Here is a 21,998-nt window from a genome sequence, read left to right on the forward strand (position 1 = left end):
TATTCCATTGTGTAGATGTACCACAGTTTTTTAATCCACTCATCTGCTGATGGGCACTTAGGCTGTTTCCAAATCTTGGCTATGGTAAATTGTGCTGCTATGAAGATAGGGATGCATATATCCTTTCTGATTGCTGTTTCTAGTTTCTTGGGATATATTCCTAGAAGTGGGATCACTGAGTCCAATGGGAGTTCCATTTTTAGTTTTTTGTTAATTACATTTATTAAAAATAATCTTTTTAATTGAAGTAAAACTACATATAGAAAAATGTATAGCCTGGCCAGCATGGCTCAGTGGTTGAGAGTCGACTTATAAACCAGGTCGTCACGGTTCGATTCCTGATCAGGGCACATGACTGGGTTGCGGGCTCAATCCCCAGTAGGGAGTGTGCAGGAGGTAGCCTATCAATGATTCCCTCTCATCATTGATGTTTCTCTCTCTCTCCCTTCTTCTCTGAAACCAATAATAAAGATATGTTTTAAAAAATGCACAGACTGTAAGTGCATGGTTTGATGAATATCACAAAATAAACTTATATGACCACCACTCAGATCAAGAAATAGAGTACATTATGAATATTTTTGTGCTTCTCCCAACCATCACACACCCTTTTGTCCTCCCCAAAGGTAGCCACTATCCTGATTTCTAATATCAGATATCAGTTTTTCTCTTTTTGTACTTCATGTAAATGGGATCCTACAGAATTTATGATTTTTATCTTGCTTCTTTTGTTCAACTTTATGTAGTAAGATTTATTCATTTCTTGTGAGTATAGTATTTCATTGCTGAATACTCACTATAAGAATACACCATAATTCATCCCTTTTACTGTTGACAGACGACTTACTTCTAGTTTTGGGCCATTACAAATAATGCTGCTATAAAAACGTTTTTTGTTGGACCATACATACGTGAGTAAAATCGCTTATAGGGTATGCCAGACTGTTTTCCAAAATTATTGTTCTAACTCGTATCCCCACCAGCAAGGTAGGAGTCTTCCTGTTTCTCCACATCCTCAAGAGTTGGTATTGCCTGCTTCTAAAATTTAAACCACTGTGATGGTTGCATAGTGGTATCTCATTGTGGTTTTAACATGCATTTCTCTGGTGCCTGAGGTTGAGCATATTGTATGTTTAAGGAAATTTGGATTTCCTCTCCTGGAAACACTTTGTTCAAATCTCTTGTTCAATTTTCTGCGGGTTATGATATTTTTCTTACTTATTTGTAAATAGATATGAATCTTCTATTAGTTATATGTGTTGTAAATATCTTTTACTGCATTGTGCCTTGGCTTTTCACTCTTTTTATAGTGCCCCAATGTATGGTCTCTTATTTCAATACTAGAGGCCTGATGCACGAAATTCGTGCAAGAGTAGGCCTTCCTTCCTCCTGTTGCCGGCACCAGCTTCCCGCTGGCACCCAGGACCCAGGCTTCCCTCTGGCCACCGGCAGGCACCCGGGACCAGGGCTTCCCTCGCAGCTCCAGCTTCGTCCGAAGGTCCTCCGGTCTAATTAGCATATTATGCTTTTATTATTATAGATTATTATAGATAATCAATTCACCAATCCTTCCCTTTATGATTCATGTGTTTTGTGTCCTTATTTAAGAAATATTTTTCCGATCTCATGGCCATAAAGATACTGTTCTGTTATCTTCCAGGAGCTTTTAAACCTACCTCCCACATGTATCTTCCACAGTTAGGTTGTACTCCATTTTTGCTTATCAACGTTTAACGCAAATTGATAGCTTTATCCTTTTCCCATTGTACACTGTGGAGAACACCTATCTCCATTAACTTCTCCTGGATTATATGCTATTTTTGTAATGTAGTATGAGTATGAGGATATATGTAAACATTTACATATATTTAAATGTAAGGTATTAGTTGTCATGTATGGTTAGTGCTCATTTGGCTTTATCCATATATTTTATATTCTTTGATCCCTACTCCCTATATTTTTAAGAGCATCCTCCCTTTAGAAATTCATTCCAGCATGCTGGTGGTGAACTGTTTTCGTTGATGTGAAAGTATCTTTTATTTCACCTTCATTTATGAAAGATATTTTTCCTAGTTGGCAGTTATTTGTCAATACATCAAACATATCACTGTACTTTCTTGTGGTTTCTGTGTTCCTGCTGAATGAGAAGCTTGCTGTCAGGCTATCACTTATTTTAATAAACTTTGCTTTTCTTTCTCCAGCTGCTTTTACTAGTTCCATCGTGATGTCTCTATGCAGGGATTTAAAAAATATATTGTACCTGGAATTTTGGGGGCTTCTTGAATTGTGTGATGTTTTTCATAATCCCTGATAAAATTTCAGCCTTTATCTTTACAAATATTTTCTCTGATTTCTTTATCCTTTTTCATTCTGAATGTTTAATTAGTATGTTAAACATCACTGTATTCTCTATACTGCTTATCTTTCTCTTCATATTTTCTACCTTTTGTTTGTCCATGCTGTATTTTGATTATTTTCTACTGACTTGTCTTCCACTTTGATAATTTACTCTTCGGCTGTGTCTAATCTGCTGTTAAAATCATCCTCTGATCTATTAATTTGGGTTACTGTATTTCTCAGTTTTAGAATTTCTAAGTGTTTCATTTCCAAATGTGTTATTTCACTGTTTATAGGTTATAGTTCCCTGCTGAACTCTAAGCTTAGTTTTCATCTACTTGAACAGAGTAACCAGCTCTTTTACAGTTTGTTTCTAAAAATCCCAATATTTGGAGTTTCTAGTTTGTCTACGGTTATGTCTCTGTTGTCTGGTAATCATGTTTTCTCATCCTCCTCAGGTGCCTAGTTATTTTTGCTGGACATTTTTGTAGGGTTATTTGAAATCTAGGGTGAGATTATCAACCAGAAAGGATGTTTATTTTTTCAAACCATTAGGGGAACTAATATTGAAGAATCACTGGATTTTGATAAAAATATGTGATGTTCTTTTTATGAACATATGGCTCCCTGTGTCAGGGGCTTCAGGCTTGGCCATGTATCATGTGAGGCAAGTGAGATGTGAAGAAATCAGCTGAGTGACTCAGTCCATCATTATAGGAAGTAGACATATAAAGGCCATTTAAACAAAACAATATTGTAAGTAGTTACTTTAAAGGGGTCAATGGGCGGGGGGGGGGGGGGGGGGAAGCGTACATATATAATACTTTCAACAATAACGATTTTTAAAAAAAGTTCCTGGAGTTGACATCAGCAAGATGGCAAAATTGGAGGTCCCCTGTTCATATCTTTCCACAACAACAATTTGGCAGCCATCCATGGACAAAAGTGCATTTGTGGGAGCTCTTGCAAAACCTTGGTGGAGCCCAAGACTGAGAAGGGCTGATGTGAGAAAGCAGGCCTGTGCCCACATGGTAGGCTTGCCAACAGTAATCCTGGCTACAGACCCAGAAACAGACCTGTACCCCTGTGAACACAGCTAAAGTTTTACTGGGCCTTGGTCCTACCACCAGCATCATCCACCAAGGAACCCAGGAGGAGTCACACCACCTGTGCCTTAGTCAGTGGTCGGCAAACTCATTAGTCAACAGAGCCAAATATCAACAATACAATGATTGAAATTTCTTTTGAGAGCCAAATTTTTTAAACTTAAACTTCTTCTAACGCCACTTCTTCAAAATAGACTCGCCCAGGCCGTGGTATTTTGTGGAAGAGCCACACTCAAGGGGCCAAAGAGCTGCATGTGGCTTGCAAGCCGCAGTTTGCCGACCATGGCCTTAGGTAAGAGGTCTGCTGACCTTGACACAGATCTAGTCCTTTTTAGCCCTGGTCAGGGAGCTGTCCTACTCTGCCCAGGGACTTGCCAGAAGGCATAGTTGTCCATGCTCTTGGAAGCAGACCTGTTGATTCTGGTCCAACAGCAGATCTTGAAGTGGCTCTGTAACTCAGCTCTATGCCCTCCCAGCCTCAGATCAGGAGTAGTCCTGCCCACCGAGGGGCCCAGTGGGGGACATGGCCAACCATGGCTCCAGAAGAAGGTCCGCCAACCTCACTCGGACTGGAGATCTTGAAGTGGCTCTGTAGCTTGGCTCCAGACAAGCTCAGCTAGAGTCCAGATGCAGTTCAGCTTGACAAAGTACCAGGTGGGAGGCACTTCCGTCTGTAATCTGAAGGCAGGTCCGTCAACTTAAGTCCAATGGTGGATAATGAAGCGGCTCTGTAACTTGGTGTCAATACCTCTTAGCAATGACCTATGAGGCCTGCCTGGGGACCCAACAAAAGATAAGCCCATTCGTACACCAAGAGGCAGGCCCACCACCCTTAGTCCAACTTCGGATCTTGAAGCAGCCCTGTAACCTGGATCCAATCCTTCTCAGCAGTGGTCCAGGAGCAGTCTTGCCCACCCAGGGCCCTGGAGGGAGGCAGACCCATCTGTGCCCCTGGAGACAGGCCTGCAGACCTTGGTCCTGGCTGTGGACCCATGACAGTTACAGCTATGCTCAGCTGTGGTCTGAGGCTAGTCCTGCCCACCTGGGACATGTCCAGTGGCCTGGCAGGTGCCATACCTATTCGAGAACCTGGTAATAGACCTGCTATCTGTGGACCCTGATGCAGACTCTTGTCCCAGCACCAGACTAACTAACTAAAGTCTTGGAGTACCATCTGCACAGGGGCCAGACAGGCTCCACGCCCCCCTGAGCTCTTGGTAACATGCCCACTTCCTATGGACCCTACTGTGGACCCAGCAGCTGCCATGTAATTCCTTGTCATTGTCAACAACACTGTTTTCCTTTTCATCTCAATTCTTCCTCAGAAGCAAGAGCGTTCCGATTAAATTTGGAATTGTCAGGAAAAATAAAAGATGAGACAGAAAGCAGCAGACACGATGGCTGGGACTACATATTATCCCACAGGATATTCTTGACGAAGAATAACACAAGCCATGTTAATAAGTCACAAGGGGGAACATAATGAGGCAAATATGAAACAGATAATAAGAGGCTTGTAATGACTCCCCATTAGCAGCAGGAAAAACACAGTTGGGTCTAGTGGAAGGAGAGGCCAAAAAACGTGGAAAGGAATGACAAAGGAGCCAAAGAATGTACTGCAGTGGAGGCGTGCCCAGGTGGCAAGGACTCTGAGATAATAATCAAAACCAGTGATAGGGGAGAGGTGACCTCTGTGGACTTGCACTTTTGTCTCCCCCCACCCCAAACATTACAATCATTGGAGAAAACAGAAAGTTGTCTGGGTGGTTTTATTCTCCAAACACACTGTATTAGATTTCTAGGGCTGCCATAAAGTACCACCGGCTGGGTGGTTAACACAACAGAAGTTCATCACCTCACAATTCTGGAGGCCAGAAGTCTGAGATCAAGGAGTCAGCAGGCTTGGTTCTTTCTGAGGGCTGTGAGCGAGAGACCTGTCCCAAGGCGGCCTCCTTGGCTGGAGGATGGCCATCTTCTCTGTCTCTTTACATTGTCTTCTATGCTTCTGTGTCCAAATTTCCCTTTCTTATAAGGACACAGTTTTATTGAATTAGGCACCACCCTAGTGACCCCGTCTGCAAATAAGGTCATATTATGAATTATGTGTCAACATAGGAATTTTTGGGGAACACAACTGAACACACACCACACTATCTTATAGCAGCGATTTTCAGTCTTTTTCATCTCATGGCACACATAAGCTAATGACTAAAATTCTGTGGCACACCAAAAAATATATTTTTTGCCGATCTGACAAAAAAAAAAGGTATCATTTTTATTCATTCACACCAGATGGCTATTGTTGTGTTGGCTATTGTCATTTTTTACTTTAATAATCTAAGGGAAAAGAGGTCAGTGACCCTGACTAAATATGTACTGCATATTTTATAAAATATATTTTATTGATTTTTTACAGAGAGGAAGGAAGAGTGATAGATAGTCAGAAACATCGATGAGAGAGAAACATCGATCAGCTGCCTCCTGCACACCTCCTACTGGGGATGTGCCCGCAACCAAGTTACATGCCCCTGACCGGAATCGAACCTGGGACCTTTCAGTCCGCAGGCTGACGCTCTATCCACTGAGCCAAACCGGTTTTGGCAGTACTGCATATTTTAAAAATTCTTATGGCACACTGGTTGAAAATCGCTGTGTTTTAGCATTGTGCTTGCACCTTGCACCCAGGCTTACTCATCCTTTACCACTTATCAATCCATCTGTGAAGGTGACCCCCAGAACTGCCCTCCCTTCTCTTTCCCACCTCTCTACTTACTCCTTGCCATCACTGACCTTGGATGTATGTCAATTACGGTACTGTATCATTTCAGATGTATTAAAAAATCAGCAGAAAGAGACCATATACACATGTACACACAGAGAAATTGGATAAATGTCAGAGTTAATTAGGGTGCAAAACTTCCTGCCAGCACAGGCCACAGAAGGCAGGAACAGAGTCTAAGCATCTTGCCAAGGCTTTCCCTCGCTCCTGGTTACCCTAACAGGGAATACAGATGCTAGTGACCCTGTCTATGCTGGAAAAACAGTCCAATTTTTTGCTCCCCCAAAGCTTTTGGGGAGGGGTCTACCACCATTCCAGAGGAATTCACACTAATCATTCATGTATTTGCATTTAAGGGGATGTTTACAAATACCAAGCACTCCTGACTTTTGAACAAAATTCATTATCAGCAATGATACAACTCAATCCAAAGAAGAAATCATCATCATTGCCACGGCTCTCTGAACAACATCCTGCCTTCAGCTGTGTCTCCAAAAGCTTGTTTTCCTGCAGTCCACCCTGACTCGGATTTAGTGACCCATCTGGGTGGACAGGATACTCGGCGTGGTCTGAAGAGCAAGATGCCAACAATTTTGATAAATGGTTCTCATAGGCACCTACCATGCTGCTTAGAGGACTATGTTTTCCATCTGTAAGGGGAGCAACGTGAGGTCAGAAACAGCCTGTAAATCTTTCTATCTCTACTCACTAGCACGCTGCCTGGAACACAGCAGACTATCCAAAAAGTTCATTGAATGAGTTGAAATCCTCCTCCTTTCAAATCCACAGATGCCAAAGAAACGTTCAGCACACCCAGTAAGGTGTGGTTTCCTTGCTTACAGCCATCCTGAATCCTGCCATTTTCTTTGGGGCACGCTACCACGTGACTCACATTCAGAGTCTTTCTAGAAACTCTCCTCACTCCGCTTGGTATTCTTCTGGATCAAGGCCCTCCCTTCAGTGAGTTAAAGCTTAGCTGACACTATGCATACCTTTACATTTTATATACTTCTTCTAAAAATATGTGTTTTCAGTGAAAGATAGTTGATCCTGTCTTCCATTTTGGCCAAGATGATGCTGTCATTTAAAGAGTAAGTGGCAGTTGTCTTTTACTCAGGCTTTTTCTGTTAACCTCATCAGTAGAAGGTTACAGGCAAGAGCTACTTAAATAAGTAAAAATGAAGTTAAAGCCACAAAAACCATCAGAAACAGCAATTATGACACAGTGGTTATCAAGCTCCACATCTTATATGAAGTCTTCAAAGAATCTGACAATTGCCTTCAAGGGGTTGGTCACTGATTTACATGACTTGAGATTCTGCTGTAGTCATTGGTACTATGGGAAAATTTGGAGGGAAATGTGATTTTTCTACATTATAACCAAAAATATATCTTACTTCTCCTCAATTACCCATGCCATAAAATTTGTCTCAAATGTTTGCCTAAAATTGTTTTCATTATGGGTGAAAATATCCTGTGAAAGGAATATATTTTTGGGAATAGTCTGTGAAAGGCTCCCTAGTAAATTGTTGGTGAAAGATTTTAAGTGATTTACATGGGAAATTTAAGGAATCACAGGCTTTTGTCTTTTCCATTCCTTTCAGGGGATAAATCTACTAGTATAACGTAAAAGAGACTCATTTATACGTGAGGTTTTAGTCATAGCACAGAAGTGACATGCTTATAAAACTTGATTTTCTGGACCAAATATTGGGACAGATGGTCTGAAAATGGGACGAGCTACTTAAAACTACGACTGTGCTAAAAATATGAAAGGCATAATTTCTCTAGTTATGCAATTCATCTTCCTTTTCTTCGGCTGTCTATAGATAAGGTAGGGAAGAAGAATTCTAAGAAAAGGAAAATGCAATCTATGGGAACTACTCCAGAGGCTAGCTGTCAAAGAAACGACAGGAATGACCCCTAAACTGAAATCCTCATGACCAAGGTTAAGGGTAACTTTAAGAAAGTGGACAAGACTGTGAACATGAGATTAGAGTTTGGAAAATGTTTATAGGGAGAAAGGTAAAATGATCATTTACATTTAGGTTGCTTTTAGTGTTATCTTTTTAAACCAAAGAACATATATGCATAATCCATGGACACAGACAATAGGGTGGTGAAGACCTGGGGCGGGGGTGGGCGGGGGTGGGGTAGGTGCAGGCTAGAAAGGGTCAATGGGGAAAAAAAAAGAGGACACGTGTAATACTGTCAACAATAAAGATTTCTATGAGAACTTATCAAATCCCATTTATTTTTCCAATGCTTTTCTGTAACAAATTATGTAATAAAAATACCCCTTTGTAAGCAGTAACAGAAATACACTGTATATAAAATATAATTTGTGACATTTAAGCACTAGGACAGGAAATTTAATCTTTGTGATCACAAAGGGAAAGCTTTTGTGCCTTGTTTGGTTCCAATACCGATTGTGGTTTTAGAATCGTCCATGGAAGAAAGACTTCTATAGTCAGCTCTTTGGTTTATTATCTTACAGTCTTCAACTTAAAAAAAAAAATTTTTTTTTATTAAGGTATTATATGTGTACATATCTTACCATACAGTCTTCAACTTGAGGTATATATATATATATATATATATATATATATATATATACATATATATATATTTATCTGTTCTCACATGGACTGAAAAATCAGTTAACGTTCAATATAGGGTATATATTGGCAAAAGGCAGATTGTGTATGTCTTATAACATTGGATTTATGTTCAGTGTGTTTGGGAATGTATAGCATGTAAATTATTTCATATATTATTTAAAGGTAATTAAATGTTCATGTTTTACTTTGACTGGACATGGGAGTCACAAGAGTGAGGTACCAGCGACGCAAGTGTGCAGCATAATGAAACAGAAAGCTCATTTTAAAGGTTTGACCAGCAAAATGTAAAGTTGTGAAGTGACAATTAATGGCACAATCTATTATGAATCTGCAACAACCACAATTTTAACCAAGTCCTTCTCAAACCCTTTCTTTCAACTTTTACTATTTATAAATATACTGAGGTCACTTCACAAATGCTTACCGCTCTCTTTTTTTTAAGGCAGGTGCTGTAAACTGAACTATCTTCAAGGGCCAAGCAAGTAATGAAAATGAGGCAACTGGGCTGAGTGGGGAGCATGGCAAACAAGAAGCATATACATGCTCTGTGTCTGAGGAAGCATCTATTGCTCAGTTCAAGCAGATTATCATCCTGCAGAAATGTAGATCTAGTATAACAAGACTTTCTAATTTTTTAGATGCTAAAAATCAATATTTTTATTCAAAATTTACGATTTTTAAATGACAGCAACTAATTAAAAAATATCAAGCACTGCAGAGCAAACAAAATTAATATGGCCAGAGGGCTTTTAGCAGAGAAACCCTTCTAAGAAGGCTCCCTACAGTTTCAAGTGGTGCCCATTACTTGCAGTTGTTTAAGATTTGATGAAAAGGTTCATGTATTCACTTAGCTTCACTGTCCATTCTTTTATAAAGTTGGATGAAATTCTCTCTCAATTTTGATCTTTTTACAGGCCATCATAATTATTTTTAGTTAACTGAACTATTTGTAGTAAAATTTGGACTTTATGTGTGTATATTTTTGTACAGAGGCAGAGAATTACGTAGAATTATACATGCTTCTTCGCTTGACTATTTTGATTTGATACCAATGTGTCTGTTTTCTGTCCTATCAGTGGAAGATCAGAGGCAAGTTCTTTATTTATGGTAGAGACAAGTGCTAAACAGGACTCCAAAAATCAGCAATGATTGCTATGTTGTTCCCAAGTTATGTCTCTTTTTTAAAAAAAAATGTATTTTATTGATATTTTACAGAGAGGAAGGAAGAGGGATAGAGAGTTAGAAACATCAGTGAGACAGAAACATTGCTCAGCTGCCTCCTGCACACCTCCTACTGGGGATGTGCCCGCAACCAAGGTACATGCCCTTGACCGGAATCGAACCTGGGACATTTCAGTCTGCAGGCCGACGCTCTATCCACTGAGCCAAACTGGTTAGGACCCAAGTTATGTCTCTTATTTTTCACATTATATGAATGACTTCTTACAGTCTGGCTCTCATGCTAGACATATGCTAACTGTGACTTACTCATCTCTGTACTCTGCACACCTGGCAAAATATGTGGAATGTAGAAGTTGCTCAATAAATATTTATTGCCCTGAAATGAACTGACCCACAGTATCACAACTATTATCACATGACTTCAGCTTCACCTTTGGCTCATCCCCAGGAGAACCTGGGTGATAACCAAACTGCTCTGGGGAACAAGGTTCTCTCAGGGAACCTTGAAATATGTTGGAACATGTTCCTCCTTCTATACCTATGGAAATCTACTGATTGTCTAAAATGCAATTTATTTCTCAAAAATCCAATTTAGTTTTTACACATTGGGAATCCACTAAAGTGAATTGTTCCATACTTAACAAATTGTAAACCACTAGTCATGCTCACAAGAAATATCAGGACAGCCCTGGCGGGTGAGCGCAGTGGTTAGAGTTTTGATCCCTGGACCCTGTAGCAGTGTGTGCAGGAGGCAACCAATTGATATGTCTCTCTCACCTCTCTCCCTCTCTCCCTCTCTATGTCTTCTTCCCTCCCTCCCACTCTTTCTAAAAAATCAATGGAAAAAAATATCCTTGGGTGAGGATTAATAAACAAACAAAAAAGAAATATCAGGACAATCCAATGCATTTGTTTCTACAGTAAATTTATAACAAGCCTCAGAAAGTGCTGCCTGCCTTATCAGTTTATAAGGACACTGGGCTTCTCCAAATTATGCCCAAAGGGACATCATTAAACGTTAGGAACTCAGAGGCCTGTGGAGGCCAGACAGGTAACATAAATGAACTAGTCCAGCGTATGAAAATCAGGAGCTGGCAAAGGGAAATTCAAATAACCCAGCTCTTCCTGTCATGAGGCAATGCAGGGCCAGAGCCACCAGTCTTCCCTGTATGTAACAGGCCAAAACTGCGGGAGCCAAATGAAACAGGTCTGTGGGCTGCCAGTTTTGACCTTGTGCAAAACACGCTATTTTCCTAGAGCTTAGAGAATGTTTCCAAATAAAACAGCAGGAGGACACACATGAAAAAAAAAAGTGGAAGTCACATACACGCTGTAAATTCAACAGGATCAGTAGCCTGTATTAGTTGAGTCTTTTGTGATGCCTCACGCAAACCCTAAGGCCTAAGCTCTCAAACACCTCAAGGAGAGCAACAGCTTTCCTCTGGAAAGGCTTGTTTGTGGGATGTGACACAGAAACTGAAGTCTTAACCACATTGGCTGCATCTTAAATACACACGTTTGAATAAGGGGTGGCTGGGTTCTCCTAGAAAGAATGGAAGCCAGGAAGCTGCAGTGGGTTTTGACCAAACTATACTGGTCTTCGAACTCACCATCCTTTTTTAAACGGAAACGAACACTTTCACATAGCTCAAAACGTCCCAGTGGGATTGAAATAGAAGAGAGTACTAAAGTGAATTTTGATAATTCTCTTTATCAAGGTGAATTATTGGGGGATTTTTTTTTTCCTTCTGTTCCATATTCTCTGCTTATGGGAATTGTCTCTAGAAATAGATATTTCTGATGGGGCTGTCAATCAAAGGGCTTTATGGGTGGGTACAATATCTAGGCTGACAAATGAGCGAATCCCATTTGCTGGTAGGAAGTATTCATGACAAGTCAGGCCAATGAAGGATCTATTTCAGAGATTAAAATGCTAGAATGGGTGAGATGGCAAGCTGTAGGGACAATGCAGTCCTGGCTCTCCCAATATGGGGTAAGGAGGCGGGGTGGGTGGGTGGGTGGGGAGGAAACTCCTACCAACACACACGAAGATATCACTTCAAAGCGACGGAAAGAGATTCCTGATAATGTCATCTGAACATAGATTTTGACTGCAGTTACTGCAAACTTGATCAACAAGTAAACTTCCAATGAGTAAGTTTGGTTTGGTCCCTATAAACGACAGCTGAGAGCCAAGATTATACAAGAAACATTTGGGGTTCACATTTTTATTTAAGGAGAACGTGGATCCAATTAAATTAATTTCAGAATGAGACAGCTGAATTGTACAACTGCTTTCTGGCTCAACACGTATTTGTAATTCACATTTATGTTCTACCCATTTGAATCCACTGATGGCAGCAAATAAACAGTTTTCTATTCTCATTCAAATATTACTTTAAAATATGATTTTTGTACTAATTATAGCAATAATGCCATGTTCAGTCCCTAAAATCTACAGCGCACAAAAATCATTAAAAAATTAATTTCAAAAGATATGATGAAATGAACACATCAGTCCAAAGTTTCATGCCACACTGTATATTCTTGAACACATGTTGAATTTGGTAACCTATCAAATGAGTTTGAGTGTGAATTACAGACTCCTAGTAAAGTATTCATCTCTGGTAGAATACAGAATCTGCATTTATCCTCTACAAAGAGCATTTTAGGAACCCTGATTTAGCTGACAATACATGATGAAGAGATTGCATTTAGAATGTTAAATATGCCTAGGCCATGTGAAAATGTCTTTCAGCTGACTTTAGAATTCAGATTACCCGTGGGGCAGAAAGCATGCTCACCTCCTCATTCTCGATTTTGAGAGTGGCCAGTCGGGACTGCAGCTGCTGGTACCTGAGCATGAGCTCCGCCTGGACCGGCTGCTGAGCGCTGACCTGACACACCTGGTGGGGAATCAGAAGCCACAGTTACAGCAGAGCCAGCCTCCAGAGCATGGTTCTCCTATTTAAATGCTGCATGAATCATGCTGATCCCAAGATTCCAGTTACATATTTACTTTTTACAGCCTCCTCAAAACCTCAGTTTTAAATATGAACCAGTTACGTAAGTGGAAAGAGCAGAATGCAGCTGCTTGGCCTGGATATGACTGGAAAGAGAGCAGCTGGAGGAAGCATCGCTCTAAGAACGGGGCAGTTGTTGGAGACAGAGCTCTGCTGCTGATGCCTCAGTCGCGGAATTCTTAATGACTCAGGAGGAGGGCAGAAGGCAGAGTGGGAAGGATGATCCAAATGGACCATACGGGCAAAACTGGGGTGGGAGCAGAGCCTACTGGTTCTAGTCAGCTGGGTGACTGTGGTAAGTTACTAAACCTCAGTTTTCTCCTCTGTAAAATGGGGATAATAAGAGTGGCTATGCCACAGGGTTGTTGTAGGGATGAAATGAGATAATGTACATAAATCACTTAGAACACTGCCTGGAACAGCAAAACCTCAAAAAATGTGAATAGCTACTATTAGTATCTTTCAATCATGGCTTGTCCTCCCAGCACCAGCCAAATCATGTGATTCACCATGAACTTGAAGAGGCCACTTATCTTGGGCTTTGTCAGAAAGATATTTTGGCCATGATCTCAATTATGAATAAGGTCAAAATTAGGATATTTTAATTATATTAAAACCTTGCCAGAAACAATTTCTTCTCCTCTTTCTTGTGTTAGAAATACTCTAGGAAAAAAGAAAGAAAAAGAAAAAGAAATAATCTCAGCAGATGAGGACTTTCTTTCATGGAGTCTCTAAAACATCATAGAGATTACTTCTGCCTGGCAGCACTGGCCATTAAAAAAAAGGCAACAGGGAGAAACCAAGATGGCGGCATAGGTAGGCACTTAAACTGCTGCCTCGCACAACAATTTCAAGACTACAACTAAAAGACAGAACGGACATCATCTGGAACCACAGGAAGGCTGGCTGAGTGGAAATTCTACAACTACAAGGAAAGAGGAAAGCTCACGGAGAATCAGAGGAGCAGCAAAGGGCAGAGGTACCGAGATACATGCGCAGAGAAGAAGGGCAGCTAAGTGCCTGGCTGACTTTCTCTGGCGGGAGGGGGAAGGAAGTCCCTGACTGCACTGAACCCCAGTTCTGGGCGAAACCCCGTGGACCTAGGCTCATACAAGGGGAGTCTGGACTGTCAGGTAAAGAGAAAGGCACACGGAGACTTGGAGACTCGGGGGAGCCATGGTGGGCAAGGGTCTGGAGGCGCGCGCATGCAAGAGCTCGCAGAGAAGACTAAATGCAGAGGTTGCCACAGGCTTTCCCTAGCGGAAGGGAGTCGGAAGCTCCTGACTGCACTGAACCCTAGTTCCGACTGCACTGAACCCCAGTTCCGAGCAAGCCCCTGGGGATCCACGCTCTTATAGGGGGAATCTGGACTGTCAGGCAGAAACTCAGGGGAGCCGCGGAAGGCAGAGGTCTGGGGGCGTGCGGGCAAGGGCAGGGCTGATGGGAAGCCAAGACTGTCTGCTCTGCCCTGAGACTCCGCCCCATCCAAGCTGAGCACAGAGGCTTTTGCAATTTTGCAAGTCTGATCCTATAAGGCTGTCTCCAGCACCGAACTTCTCCCAGCATAGACACAGCTGATCCTCACAGCCAACTGGCCTAGAGGTCAATTCCTCCCAGTGATACCAACAACAATCAAGACTTAACTACAACAAGGCTGTACACACAGACCACAAAGGGGTGCACCAAGAGTGTCCACCTCAGGTTAACTGGGGAGGCCGACCCACTGGGCCATATAGGAAACCTAGCACACAAAGCTACCCTACCAATTCAGGGAATCAACGAAAATGCAGAGACAAAGAAACAGATCACAAACAAAAGAAATGGAGGAAAACAAACGACGGGATATAGAATTCAAAACCACGGTTATAAGGCTTTTCAAGAATATCCTAGAAAAGGCCGATAAGCCGAAACCGGTTTGGCTCAGTGGATAGAGCGTCGGCCTGCGGACTGAAGGGTCCCGGGTTCGATTCCGGTCAAGGGCATGTACCTTGGTTGCGGGCACATCCCCAGTGGGAGGTGTGCAGGAGGCAGCTGATCGATGTTTCTCTCTCATCGATGTTTCTAGCTCTCTATCCCTCTCCCTTCCTCTCTGTAAAATATCAATAAAATATATTTAAAAAAAAAAAAAAAAAAAAAAAAAAAGAAAAGGCCGATAAATTTAGCGAGACCCTCGAAGATATGAAAAAGGACCAACTAGAAATTAAACATACACTGACTGAAATAAAAAATATTATACAGAGACCCAACAACAGACTAGAGGAACACAAGAATCAAGTCAAATATTTGAAATACAAAGAAGCAAAAAACACTCAACCGGAAAAGCAAAAAGAAAAAAGAATCCAAAAAGTTGAAGACAGTGTAAGAAGCCTCTGGGACAACTTCAAGCGTACCAACATCCGAATTATGGGGGTGCCAGAAGAAGAGAGAGAGCAAGATACTGAAAACCTATTTGAAGAAATAATGACTGAAAACTTCCCCCACCTGGTGAAAGAAATAGACTTACAAGTCCAGGAAGCGCAGAGAACCTCAAACAAAAGGAATCCAAAGAGGACCACACCAAGACACATCATAATTAAAATACCAAGAGCAAAAGACAAAGAGAGAATATTAAAAGCAGCAAGAGAAAACCAGTTAATTACCTACAAGGGAGCACCCATACGATTGTCAGCTGATTTCTCAACAGAAACTATGCAGGCCAGACGGGAGTGGCAAGAAATATTCAAAGTGATGAATAGCAAGAACCTACAACCAAGATTACTCTACCCAAAAAAGTTATCATTCAGAGTGGAAGGTCAGATAAAGAGCTTCACAGATAAGAAAAAGCTAAAGGAGTTCATCACCACCAAACCAGTATTATATGAAATGCTGAAAGGTATTTTTTAAGAAGAGGAAGAAGAAAAAAGTAAAGATAAAAATTATGAACAACAAATACATATCTATCAACAAGTGAACCTAAAAATCAAGTGAATTAAAAATCTGAGGAACGGAATAAACTGGTGAATATAATAGAATCAGGGGCATAGAAAGGGCGTGGACTGATAATTCTCAGGGGGAAAGGGGTGTGGGGGGTGCAGGAAGAGACTGGACAAAAATCGTACACCTATGGATGAGGACAGTGTGGGGGGGAATTAAGGGCAGAGGGTGGGGTGGGAACCAGGTGGAGGGGAGCTATGGGGGGAAAAAGGAGAAACAATTGTAATAATCTGAACAATAAAGATTTATTAAATTTTTAAAAAAAGGCAACACTCACTATTAAAATAATAATAGTTTTAAAAAGGTAAAAACTGTTAACCCAATTGAAGTCACTTGTCCATGATATTTTATCATTCTATAGGGTGGGGCAAAAGTAATGAAAAATAATACAATAATTGATGAGTAATAATACAAGAATAAACTATTTCATGTACTCACAATTGTAAGCCTACTTTTGCCCCACCCTGCAGGTTTATCACATTTATAACTGAAAAGTTAAAACAGCATCCACTTGGAGAAACATAACTCTGGGTAGCATAAGCCATTTGCATGTCAAATTCACGTTCTATTGGTTTTAAAAATACTTACCTTTTCTAATAAAGTAATTCACTATATCAAATCAAGTAAAAATAAAATTAAATAAGAAATATAGCAGGTACGCACATAAGCATACATACCTTATAAGTCTTAACATTAGGTGCTTCAGAAAAAATTATGGCGTTAAAGAAATCTGCCATGGGTATTATAATTACACCTACTTTTTAAAACATACTGTCACCACAATAAACCAAAGTTGAATTTTCAATCTATAAGTATTGTTTTGCACAGCTGGGACATCAAGTGCTCCGTTAATTGGTTTTTCTTGTTTTCCCCTCCACAGACAGTAAAATATACCACTGTAACTCATAAAGGGTTTAAATGGATTTTTCCCCCTGGGAAAATAGGATTGTTTTTCATTTTTCCACTCTGTCTCATTTTCACCCTTTACAATTATTTTTCTTCATGAGAGGGGTCTTTCAGTCAGGATGACAAGAAGTCTTCAGATAGATTCTACTGGGCCAGCAAAATGTTCCGTTTTGAATTTAAATCTGAATGTCTTGAAGTGGAGGAAGCACTCTCTAACTCTCCTGGGACAGATTAGTGCTTACACCCAACCGAGCTTGTACCTACATTTGTTTGGCCTCTTTAGGCCTCGTTTAATTCTTGCTTTAAAAGATGGTAGTCGTCCTAACCGGTTTGGCTCAGTGGATAGAGCGTCGGCCTGCGGACTGAAAGGTCCCAGGTTCGATTCCGGTCAAGGGCATGTACCTTGGTTGCAGGCACATCCCCAGTAGGGGGTGTGCAGGAGGCAGCTGATTGATGTTACTCTCTCATCAATGTTTCTAACTCTCCCTCTCCCATCCTCTCTGTAAAAAATCAATAAAATATATTTAAAAAAAAAGAGATGGTAGTCATGGCTGATCTGAGATAATACTATGTGAAGATCCCATACAAAGGCAGGAGAGAGAAAACAACTGGGAATTCTTACAACTGTTGGGTTACAGCAGGTGGAGTAATGTGAGTGAAGAGACAATTCATCAGTTTTAAAATAATTACTGACCTCATCACCCATGTGAGACTGAAACTCAAACTTCATTGGTGGACAGAAGGCAGCAGGGTACATCTCCATGAATCTCTGCTTATCATTCCTGGGCTCCAAATTGTCAACTGCATTCTCAATAATGTCTAAGCCTTCGTGTCTGGAGGTTTCAAGGTTGTACTCCGCAGAGAGATATGTTCTGAGGGCTCTGTTCAGACTTGCGTGGTAGCCAAGATCACAGCACTGAAAAATGAAAAGAGCACCATATGAAGGGACTGAGAAGTACACCGGTAGTTACAAAAGAGTCACAGTGATGTACAGTACAGCACAGGAAATACAGACAGTAACGCTGTAATAACGCTGTATGGTGCCAGGTGGGTGCTGGAAATACCAACGGGTACACTTTGTAAAGTATATGATTGTCTAACCTGTACACCTGAAACGAATACAAAATAATACGGAATGTAAACTGTAACTAGAAAAAAAATTTTAAAAACACCATATACAACAATTACTTCAAAAAGGATCAAAGACCTAAATGTGACAGCCACAACTATAAAATTCCCAGAAAAAAACACATAGAGTAAACCTTCATGACCTTCCTTGCATTAGGCATTGGTTTCCTGGCTCTGGCATCAAAAGCACAAGCAACAAAAGAAAAGAACAAATACAGTGGACTTAATCAAATTTGAAGACTTTTGTACTTCAAAGGGCATGATCAAGTAAAAAGGTAATCCACAGAATGGGAAAATAATGTTTCTTCCAAATCATATATCTGATAAAGAATTTGCATCTAGAATATATAAAGAACTCCTACAGCTCAATAATAAAAAGACAAGTAGCTCAATTTAAAAAGTGGGCAATGGAGCTGAATAGATATCTTTCAAAAAAAAGATCTACATGGTCACAAGCATATGAAAAAATGCTCAACATCATTAGTCATCAGGGAAGTGCAAAACAAAACAATAGAGAGATACCACCTCACACTCAGGATGACTACAATAAAATAACGACAAGTATTGGGCAGGATGTGGAGAAACTGGAATCCTTGTACACTGTAATTGAAATGTAAAATGCTGCAGCCACTTTGCAAGAGTCTCGTATTTCATCAAAAGATGAAACAGAGTTAACATATGACTTGGCAATTCCATTTCTAGGTATGTATACAAAAACAAAACAAAACATATTTTCACACAAAAAACTGTACTTTAATGCTTATGACAGCATTATTAATCACAGCTGAAGAGTAGAAACAACCGAAGAGTCCATAAATTAATGAACAAAATGAAATATTGTTCAGCCATCGGAAGAAATGAAGTACTGATATATGCCACCATATGCAAAGTGAAGGAAGCCAGTCACAAAAGCCACATTATGATTCCATTTATATGAAAGGTCCACAGTAGTCAATCTATAGAGACAGAGGTAGATTAATGGTTGCCTGAGGCTAGGGGATGGAGGAATTGGGGAGTAATGGCTAAGGAGTGTAAAACTACTTTTTGGAGTGATGAAAATGTTCTAAAACTGACTGTGGTGATGGACACATAACTTTGTGAATATACTAAAAGTCAATTGTATATTTTTAATGAGTAAACTGCATGCCATGTGGATAAAATCTCAATAAAGGTGTTAAAAATATAAAAGCAAAACCAAACATTGGAAGGAAATAATGAAAAAATAGCCCTCGAGTTTGCCTATGCACACTGAGGTTAATACAATGAGTTATGGAAGTCCTTCTCGGATGCAAACCTGCTAACTATAATATTTAGGATTTGTATAATTTACTGAAGACTCAGTAATAATCTGTACTCTTTCAGAAAGGAGAACAGGTTTAATCTGCACAGAGTCTGGGAATGCCTTATTTCTTATTACTAGAATAAAATTAAAAAAAAATTCTCACTTGAGGGTATTTTTCCATTGATTTTAGAGAGTGGAAGAGGGAAAGACAGAAATATCAATGTGAGATTTTTGGTTGCCTCCTACATGCACCCTGACCAGGGCCCAGGCCAGGGAGAAGCCTGCAACCAAGGTACATGTCCTTGACTCGAACTGAACCTGGGACCCTTTGGTCCACAGGCCAATGCTCTAACCACTGAGCTGTGGACGAAAGGGGCCACATGCTGACCTGACAAGCTCAGGGAAGGCCTGCATGACAGTCTTGCAAACTCAGAGACCTAAAGTAACCACAAAGGACGGTCTGAAATTAAACTTTAACTAAATGCAGTTATGGTGGGCAGTTATATCCTAGGCCGGTATCTTCACTGACAAGGTCAACCTTTACCTTAACTGAGCCTACCTGTCTTTTTGCATCTATGATACATACCCTTGAAATGTCTGGGTAACTTGTAACTTCCCTTTTTCTGGAGCCCCTGGGGCACAATCAAATGTGGTGGGCGCCAGGAGAGATACCACAAATTCCTTCATTATCATGTTAATTGTTCCTTCACCCACCTAAGGATGTGTCCGTCATTTTACTTTTCATCCAATCCAGGGGTTTCCCCCTGCTTTGCTTTATCTCACCTCCTTAATCTATGACCAATGAATTTCATGTAACCCACCTATGTCCCTCCTTTGATTGCAATGTATAAATACAAATGTAACCCGCTATTCTCGGAGCATTATCTTAATTCGTTGCGGTTCTGCTTCCCGGCATATGGATATGCCGACAGTTTGGCTCAAATAAACTCACAAAAATTCTTTACAGGTTTCAATGGTTTTTTTACGTTAACAGAGCCAAACCAGCTAGGGCCCTAGAATAAAATTCTTAAATTATAACAAATGGTTGCCAAAGTCCTTTTATTGTAGTTAGAATTTTGTTTTGTATTCCTAGGAACAAAAGGGCTTTAGGATTCTTGAATCTTCACTGCATTAAATTGTATGTACATTTATTTTTTCATGTTGCATTTCAAGAGAATGTAATTTTAAAAATATATACAGCGCTGTACAAGATCAATTATAAATTACTGACAGAATTTACATTTGTACATAAAAGTAATATAAATATTTAAAAGAGGAAACAAGTGGTTTTAGGGATATAAAACCAGATCATCCCTATATTGTTCTAATAAAGTTCAATAAATTCAATTTGATTGAATTCAACTCACTAATTGGCCATCTACTGGGTGCCTGGGAATTCAATAGGCTCCAGAAATATAAAGACTGTAAAACAGTAAAATAAAATCTCCCTTCTCAAAGAATTCATATATAAACTGCTCATTAATTTGCTATTAAGAGTAGTAGAGAGACACAAAGGAAACAATCTTTGTATACAGGGTGCACCCACCAGGACACGAGCCATCAGATCTGCCTTCATGAAGGTACACATCTAATCACTGACCCGTCCTTAGAAATACCAGTGTGTTTCATTCCACCCTCCCCGTCCAACTTTAAAATTATTACATTTGGAATTTTTACATAAATATATTCTAAAATCTTGTTACTCAAAGTTGGTGTGTGGACCAGCAGCATCAGCATCACCTGTTAGAAAATGCAAACTCTTGGGCCTCACCCCTGACCTACTGAATTGGAGTCTGAAGTTAAACACACAACCCGTAGGTGATTCATATGCACAGTGAAGTCTGAGGAGCACGGCACTAAAACAAGCGAAAGGGCTCTGCACCCCTGTGCTTTCGGGGTGCTGTTTCTCCGAGCAGGCAAGAGCATCGACTTGATTAAAGATTACTTGATTTAAAAGAGCAGCAAGTAGCTGCCACATCACAATGACAAGTACAAGCAAAATGCAGTTGTGGAATGCAGCAATCAGTCTCATCATTAATACATTTCCAGTGGCATCAGCTGCACTCAAATACAGAGAATATTTTCAGTTAATTAAAACATTCTAAATTCTAGCCTGCTTTTATTCCTCTTGCTCCTCACAATCCATAAAGGTTCTTTGTAGCAGTTTTATACACATCAGAGAGACTGAAAATTCTGTATTTCAATAAAACCTCGTCTTCTGAAAACATGAATCTGTAAGGAAATGGCCTCATTTCTTTGAGATGTACCAGTGCTTCCAAACACTCCACTATTCTGCAAGAAAAAAATTCAACTTGATTATAATGAAGCATAACACACAATTGGCTTTATTTTATGAGTACTGAGCCCAACTGGCCTCAAGAGAAAACTGATATTGAGAAGAAAGAAACAAGCCAGAGAAAAGCCCTTCCACCCCTCCCTACAAAAGCCAAGTCTCTTTTCAATTTAAAAGAGAGGAAGAGAAAAAGAACAAAGGAGAGAAAAAAAAAAGAAAGAAAGAAAGAAAAATCCAACCCCAACTACCCAATTGAGTTAGAGCTCTGAAAAATACATAGTAAGCTTTCATTATTCCCAGAAGGAACAGTTCATCCCTCAAAATTCCAAGCCTGGCTTTTTTTGGAGTAACCATCAAGATGACGAAAG

At 40.2% G+C, this 21,998-nt stretch overlaps 1 protein-coding gene across 3 annotated transcripts in view; it reads right to left on the bottom strand.

Annotated features, from left to right (window-relative positions):
• SRGAP1 (SLIT-ROBO Rho GTPase activating protein 1) overlaps positions 1–21,998 on the bottom strand; it is a 288,960-nt gene that overhangs the window by 61,393 nt on the left and 205,569 nt on the right. For all 3 annotated transcript variants that reach the window (XM_080660547.1, XM_080660549.1, XM_080660548.1), the window contains exons 7-8: positions 17,622–17,843; positions 12,830–12,931 (exon numbers count right to left, since the gene is read on the bottom strand). In XM_080660547.1, the coding sequence (XP_080516673.1) occupies positions 12,830–12,931; positions 17,622–17,843 (324 nt within the window). The remainder of the gene's footprint in view (positions 1–12,829; positions 12,932–17,621; positions 17,844–21,998) is intronic.

This window comes from Plecotus auritus, assembly GCF_963455305.1.
Source record: "Plecotus auritus genome assembly, chromosome: 3".
Classification (NCBI taxonomy): domain Eukaryota; kingdom Metazoa; phylum Chordata; class Mammalia; order Chiroptera; family Vespertilionidae; genus Plecotus; species Plecotus auritus.